General features: G+C 47.2%; 1 protein-coding gene across 1 annotated transcript in view; it reads right to left on the bottom strand.

Moving 5' to 3' along the window:
• The window catches only part of Tnc (tenascin C), an 85,813-nt gene that overhangs the window by 53,400 nt on the left and 25,078 nt on the right, over nt 1-7,335 (bottom strand). Inside the window, exons 2-5 of the mRNA XM_026781773.1 lie at nt 6,450-7,029; nt 3,206-4,588; nt 1,414-1,677; nt 468-583 (exon numbers count right to left, since the gene is read on the bottom strand). Of these exons, the coding sequence (XP_026637574.1) occupies nt 468-583; nt 1,414-1,677; nt 3,206-4,588; nt 6,450-6,906 (2,220 nt within the window). The 5' untranslated portion in view covers nt 6,907-7,029. The remainder of the gene's footprint in view (nt 1-467; nt 584-1,413; nt 1,678-3,205; nt 4,589-6,449; nt 7,030-7,335) is intronic.

The following is a 7,335-nucleotide window of genomic DNA, read 5'->3' as shown; positions in this document are numbered from 1 at the left end:
CTTCCTCCTGCACACACCTGGGCTCACCCTGTCTAATGGCATGGAGTGGGAGTCACCACTCACCCTTCTCTTGACATGTCATCGTCAGAGAAGTTAGTAGATTGTCCATGTTCTCACAGATAATTGTGAACAGGGCCCAAGTTATGACCAGCAACTTGCTTTAACTGTTCTTTGGGGTTTGGGGAGATTTTTCTCAAATTTGCAAAATGCCAGGAGATACTGTATGGGACAGACTGTCTCTGGTTCTGTGGCTTCCAGAGATTTGTAAGACGGCACCTATAGATGACTTCATTTATAATCGCTTGGATTCTCATCCCTAAGTGGTTTTTTTTATTTATTAACAACATTGGAATCCCTTTAAGATATGTATGTGAACACACAAAATGATAGTGCCCAGCCTCCCATATGCAGCTGAGGATGCTGCGTGACATGAATGTCAGATGCTCCTCCACCATGGAGCTCCTCACCATATTCCGGAAGATGATCTCCCATGTTTCAAAAGCAATGTCTAGAGGATCCCACTCCACTTCCACAGATGTCTCCTTGATAGACTTGAATCTTAGTCCTTCGGGTGCAGGCAAGTCTGAAAGGAAGAGCACAAATAGGACTTAAAAAAGGACAACGTGCTTGGTAAAGGCCATGCAGTTAGGGATCCATTAAACCTGTGATGAACAGCTGTTACTTTGAGGTTGATAACCAGATCTGTGGTCTACTTAAAGGCTCTTCTGGCATACTATATACTGTAAGAAAATGTGAAAGTCCCTATTATATTAATATTGTGACTGTCTATTTGCAATGTTGTTTGGAATCAGACAGACACAGACCAGCATCTAACTTGACAACTGATAACATCGTGGCCTAGGACAGGGTTTACGCAGAGCACTGAGATAATTTCTATTCCTGAGAGAAAGTGGTAACGAACTGTGTGTGCCCTGGAGAATGCACCAAGTACTGAGTGATGCGTTCCGTGAAGTCTGCTGGCCTGACTCCCGGCATGCAGTGTATAGTCAGAAGGAGAGGCCAGTGTTGTCATTACTAAGCAAGTAAGGGCTGGTTTTTAGCCATAGACTGCTATTCAGGCATGAAAGTCATTACACTGATGCTAGACTCTTACGGGAGCAGCAGGAAACAGACAGTGAATTTGATAGAACAGAACTCCATACAACAGTGGTGAGATGACTAAGATTTACTCTTTTCCAAGACTGCCCAGGTCCAAGCTCAGCTCCATCTTCGTCAGCTGTAGGCCTGAGACGAGATGATAAATTACATAGCCTCAGTTTCCTCAGCATTCCTCAGGCGAATGCTTCTGTCTCATTGGGTGAGATTTGTTAGCATATACTGAGCACTAAAAACAGCGTGCAAAGTGCTTCACAGCTAGGCCAAGGCCAGGTATAGAGTCCTTTGCCTACTCACAGGTGGCAACCCTGGCACTGACAGGGATGCTCCTCTTGTTCTCCAAGATGGCGAACACACGGATGAAGTATTCCACTCCTGGCTCAAGCTCCCGGATGGTGGTGGAAGTCTGGTCCCCAGGCACACGGAATTGCATCTCCAGACCATCAGCATGGGTGGGTGTATACATAATCAGGTACTCTGTGACCCGCATCTCATTGTCCCATGCCAGGTTTACAGTCTCTTCTGTTACTTCTGTCACAATGAGGTCTTTGGGAGGGGATACTGGAAGGGATAAGAAAGGACATTGGGAGTCAAGTGTACACCTATAGAGTCCTATGGGTTTAATTACCTCAACACGTCTCTTTCACTATTTGAGATACAGACATGAAGTTTTCTCTTCCTGGAACATGTTCTCCAGACCTTCTAGAATCAGCCAGAATTCTCCTTTGGGTTCATCTTTCTTTTTAGTGGTGTTCAAACCTAGAGTCCTGTGTATTCTAGGGTGAGAGTTCTATCAACCAATGGGATAGAGACTTTAGGGTTCTGCTCTTGCAGAGGATCACCCAACGGTGACTCACAACAGCCCCTAACCTCCAGCTCCAGGAGATCAGATGTCCTATTTTAACATCTGCAAGATCAGGCTCACATGTGGTACATATGCATAAATGTAAGATAAACACCTAAAATAAAATAAATAAATTTACAATAATATTTAAAAGAGCTCTGTTGTTTTCTTTATAAGCAAATTCCCCTCCTCTCTTTCTTGAACTTGAGATCTTTTTGTCTCAGCCTCTGTAGTGGCTGGGCTTGCAGATCTGGTGGCTTTGCCATCAGAAGTAGCTTTGTAACCCATTGGTCCACTGTCTTCATGCCGACCAAGAGTGTTGCTTTTAGCACAGCATGTAGTGTCGTTTCCCCCACTTCTCCACTTTCTGAGGCCACGCTCAGACTTAGACCATGGGTACAGGACAGCATCTCAGCCTGCCTCCTGTGAGTAGTCTTGAGGGCTTGTCTAACCAGACTCTTTCGTTCCTTAGATGTCAGCAGTGAGGCCCAAAGGTTTTCCTGCAGTTGCCTACGTCAGATTTGGAGCTCACATCTCTTTGCTAAGTTTGCACAGTTCAGCCATACTAGACGCTGGAACTATTTATTCATTCCTATCTACATTTGGCAGATGTTCTCTGTCATGATATGAGGATGAGAGAAATACAGAGATTGTCATGGACCATGAGTGTTTTTGTTCTTTGCTGGGGTTTCATTTACCTCATGTTTCATCAACACACACTCTACATGTTAGCTCTCTGCTTGTGCTAATTTCTAGAAACAATCTTCTTTTGGGAGATGCTCACAGACATTGGATAAAGCTAGTAACACAAGAAAACTTAAGGGACAGATCTAGTTCCCAGGTAACCAGTAACTATTCTTTAGCGACTGCATTAACAGGTTCCCCTTATTTAACGTCCAGCTGATTATCACTTCCCCTCAAGGCAGTTCTAGAAGGAAAGGAAGCCAACACTTAGCAATGGGCATTGGATGGGAGAATCAATACAGATGAGGTAGACAAGTTTAAGTACCAGCTCAGCGTCCTTTGGAGAACAATACCACTTCTCTGAGCCTTTGAGCCCAGATTTCCCTGTGCTAAGAGTTGGACCCTCCTTAAAGAGTCAGAGAAAGAGTATGTGTTTATCAGAAATACACTAATGGGATGCATAAAAAGAATTGGTGTGCTGATAAATCCAAATATTGTCTGACCGGCATCAGGTGTATAAACAGCATCAGGACCACTTGATGCCAGCGCACTGATACTCACCTTCAGAGCAGTCTTCCCCTGTGTACCCTTCATTGCAGATACAGCGGCCTGAAACACATTGTCCCTGGTTGGTACAGTCACCTGGGCAGGAGCGCTGCCCACAGTCCAGTCCTGTGAAGCCTTCATGGCAGATGCACTGGCCGTCCTGACAGCGGCCTTGGCCGTGGCAGTCGCTGGGGCACCTCTGCTCTTTGCAGTCTTTGCCAGTGAAGCCCTCATGGCAGATGCACTGGCCATTCACGCAGCGGCCATGGCCATGGCAGTGGTTGGGGCAGGAGAGCTCAGCACAGTCAGGGCCAGTGAAGCCATCCTCACATATGCATTGTCCATCCACACAGCGGCCCCGCTGGCTGCAGTCTTCCCCAGTGTAGTCATTGTCACAGACGCACATGCCATTCACACAGCGGCCATGGCCATGGCAGTCATTGGGGCAGCTCATCTCGCTACAGTCAAAACCCTTGAAGCCTTGTTCACAGATGCACTTGCCCTGTACACAGCGTCCCCGGTTGTGGCAGTCATTGGGGCACCGCTGCTGGCTGCAGTCTTCGCCAGTGTATCCCTCGTCACACACACACTGCCCATTGACACAGCGGCCATGCCCACTGCAGCCATTGGGACACTGCAGATCCCCGCAGTCAGCCCCCGTGAACCCATCATCACACTCGCACCGCCCATTGAAGCAGCGGCCACGGTGGTGACAATCGGCGGGACACCGCTTCTCACTGCAGTCCGCACCAGCAAAGCCCTCGTCGCAAACACACTGTCCGTCCTCGCACTGGCCACGGCCCTGGCAGTTGTTGGGGCAGGTGAGCTCACCACAGTCTTCGCCCGTGAAGCCTTCCTCGCAGTAGCAGGTGCCATTGACGCAGCGGCCGCGGTCGAAGCAGTCATTGGGGCAGATGAGCTCACTGCAGTCTTCTCCCGTGAAGCCCTCGTCACACACGCACTCGTTCTCCACGCACTGCCCACGGTTGTAGCAGGTGTTGAGGCACAGGGGCTCGTTGCAGTCGTCACCAGCAAAGCCATCTTTGCACACACACCTACCATCCACACACATCCCGTGCTCCTCACTGCAGGGCACTGGGCAGACTTCCAGGCCACAGGCCACCCCGGCATAGCCTTCAAAGCACACACAGACTCCATTCACACACCTGCCCTGGTCATTGCAGTCATTGGGGCAGGCCAGCTGGCTGCAGTCTTCACCAGTGAAGCCCTCGTCACAGACACACTGTCCATCGAGGCACTGGCCTCGGAGGTTACAGTTTCCAGGACATTCGGGCTCAGAGCAGTTGGGGCCTTTCCAGCCTGGTTCACAAACACAGCCACATCCTTCAGCACTGAAGTTGCCTCGGCCACTGCAAAAGGGCCTGGTGTCCAGACGGCCTGCAGTGAAGATAACAGGTATTGAGCTGAGTATCATCAGAGCAGTTTCTTGTACTCACATGGAAAACCCTGACCCAAATTCACTGCATCCTTAGGCATCAACTGGCATGGAGAGAAAAATATGGAATTCACATTTGACCACACTCTCATTAAACCTACTGTATCTTCTTGCTCATATTTCCCCCCAAGGGAGTTGATGGCTGGAAAATTAATTGGTTTATTATTAAAGATAAATCTTTAGGAATTGCCTTAGAAGCCTAGAATCCCATAACACTCCTTGCCTGTGGTGGTCAGGTCTTCTTCAAATCATTATCAAGGTCCTTTCTGATAATATTTCTAAGTGGTAGAAACAGATGCTCATATCTGATTTGAAGTTAAAGCTTCTGTAGTTCTAAGGACCTTGCGGAATGGAGATAACATAACTTCAGAGCAGCAGAATGCCTGGAATGGATGCACAATGGCCCAGGATATCCCTCAAGGGAAGTGAAGGTAACCAGGAACATCCAAAGTCTCTGTCCTTCTTTGTCATCGAGTTATCCTGTGAGAGCTGGTTAACTTTTAAAGTTTCAGTTCTTTTATTTACAGAGGGATGCTAACTCTTATCTTGAAGGGTTGTTTGGAAGATGATACAAGATACTCTCCGTGTTTAGTGCTAGAGGTGGCTGCATAAATGAGCCTTGACCAGACCACCCTCACCTCGTCAGATTGTTTCCTATCACCTTCCAACACTGTCTTCTGATGAGTGCAGACTCAGCCCCACCCAGGTAGAAACGTGCATTTGTAAGAACACAGGGTGGTGGAAGATTCTTTAAGACCTAACTCAGAGGGACCCTGAGAACCTCACCCCCTTGGTATCCTTTGCTTGGCTAGGATGAATTGACAGGCTACTGCAGTCTCCTGGAGAGAGTGCCCTTGGGAGAAGGAACGTTGTGTTTTCTCAGACATTTTAGGGTAACTAAGAATTAGATTTCAGGGTCAAACATGTTTGACTGAGATGTAATTAAAGTGGGCACTGAAGAGAAAATGGCCCAACATTTAAGAGTGCTTACCGTGTAATCACAAGGAGCAGTGTTCAGATGCCAGTGCCTAAGAGCTGTGTGTCTTATATATGCCTATAATCTCATCTCTCCGTAGAGACGGGGGAGCGCTTGGGCTTGCTGGTTTGTAGCTTGGCTGAGAAAATGAGAGCCCAAGGTTCAAGGAAAGATGCTGACTCAAAGGAATAGTCAGGGAGTGATAAAAAAGGGTTTCCCGTGCCCTCTTCTGGCCTTAACACACACACATGAGAGTGCATACATATGTGCTCACACTCACCTGGAGACATACACACAACATAGTAAAATAAATATTTGAACATCTAGATTTATTTATTTTATCGTTTTGTATGTAGAGAGAGCTTTTTCCGCATGCATGCACATGTACAACGTGAGTGCCTGGTGTATGCTGAGGTTGGATAAAGATGGTGATGCCCCGGGAATAGAGTTACAGATATTGTGAGTGTCCGTGTAGGTGATAGAAATAGAACCTAGTTCCTTCAGAGAAAAAATACTCCTAACTGCTGAGCCAACTCTCCAGACCATTAAACCTAAAAGATACAATTAAAGTGAAATAGGGTTTTAAGAAGCAGATTTTTTCAAAGACTGGAAAACTGATGCAGAACTATTATTACCATGACCCTTTGAAGAGCAGAAGAGGGATGGCTGCACTCTCCACATTGACGTGACCTCTTTGTTTTTAATGAACACCTTGACTGTCTAGTTTCTCAGGAGACCAGCGTTAGAAACCACTCAGATCCTTTTATGCTCATCTCCCACCCCCCCCCCATTCGCACAGAAACGGGGCAATCAACCCCGGCTTTTACCTTCTGCAGGTTGGAGACAACAGCCAGTACCCATGGTGCACTGCTCCCTTAGAGACGATACCAGCATCTCTAGCTCCTCCAGCCTGCTCAGGAGTTCCTTCACATCAGGAGCTGCGGCACAGCCACAGGCCCGGCGGGGGATGTTGATGCGGTGTGTGAACACAATCTGATTTTCTCCATCCACTGTGTGTTCCTGGAAGCTTCCACTGGACTCTGGCGTGGGGGTCAGGTCTTTCTCCCCATTCGGTGACTCCAGATCCACTGAACACTGAGAGCCCACGGGCAACTTGATGTTGTAGACGTGGTTGAACACCACTGGCTGGTTCTCCTCTGGCAGGGTCATGTTCACTCCACTCTGTCGCTTGTGCCGGATGACTTTCTTGAGGACCCCACCTTCAGAAGTGAGGGCAAGCGAAGCTAGAAAGATGCCTGGCAATAGCCAGGTCATGGCCCCCATGATGGAGTTTGGATTGGCTAAGTGTCCTTAGATCTATAGGATTCTTAACTTCCAATAGATTTGATATTTAGATGTACTTAACAGAATACAGTTGGATGCTCCCAGTCTTCTTGGAAGAACGATCTGTAAATAAAGGAAACAATAGTTACTTGTGTCTGCCACTAATGCATGCTGTAGAGAGACTGCAATTCCAGGTAAACTTTAGTTTAATGTCTCACGTGTCTGAAGCTTTTATGTCCTCTAGGAGAATCTTATAATTTTTAAGGAATGTTAGTCATTATTCAACTTTTGGAAACTTAAGGAGACAGTAGAGAATAAAAAATTAAAAAATGGGGCACTGAAATGAACAGAGAATTCCCAGCAGAGGAAGTTCAAATGGCCAAAAGACACTTAAGGTCATGCTCAACCTCCTTAGCGATCAGGGAAATG

Source organism: Microtus ochrogaster, chromosome 10 (assembly GCF_000317375.1).
Source record: "Microtus ochrogaster isolate Prairie Vole_2 chromosome 10, MicOch1.0, whole genome shotgun sequence".
Classification (NCBI taxonomy): Eukaryota; Metazoa; Chordata; class Mammalia; order Rodentia; family Cricetidae; genus Microtus; species Microtus ochrogaster.
The sequence above is the reverse complement of the archived record's forward strand: the minus strand, read 5'-3'. Positions and strand labels throughout refer to the sequence as shown.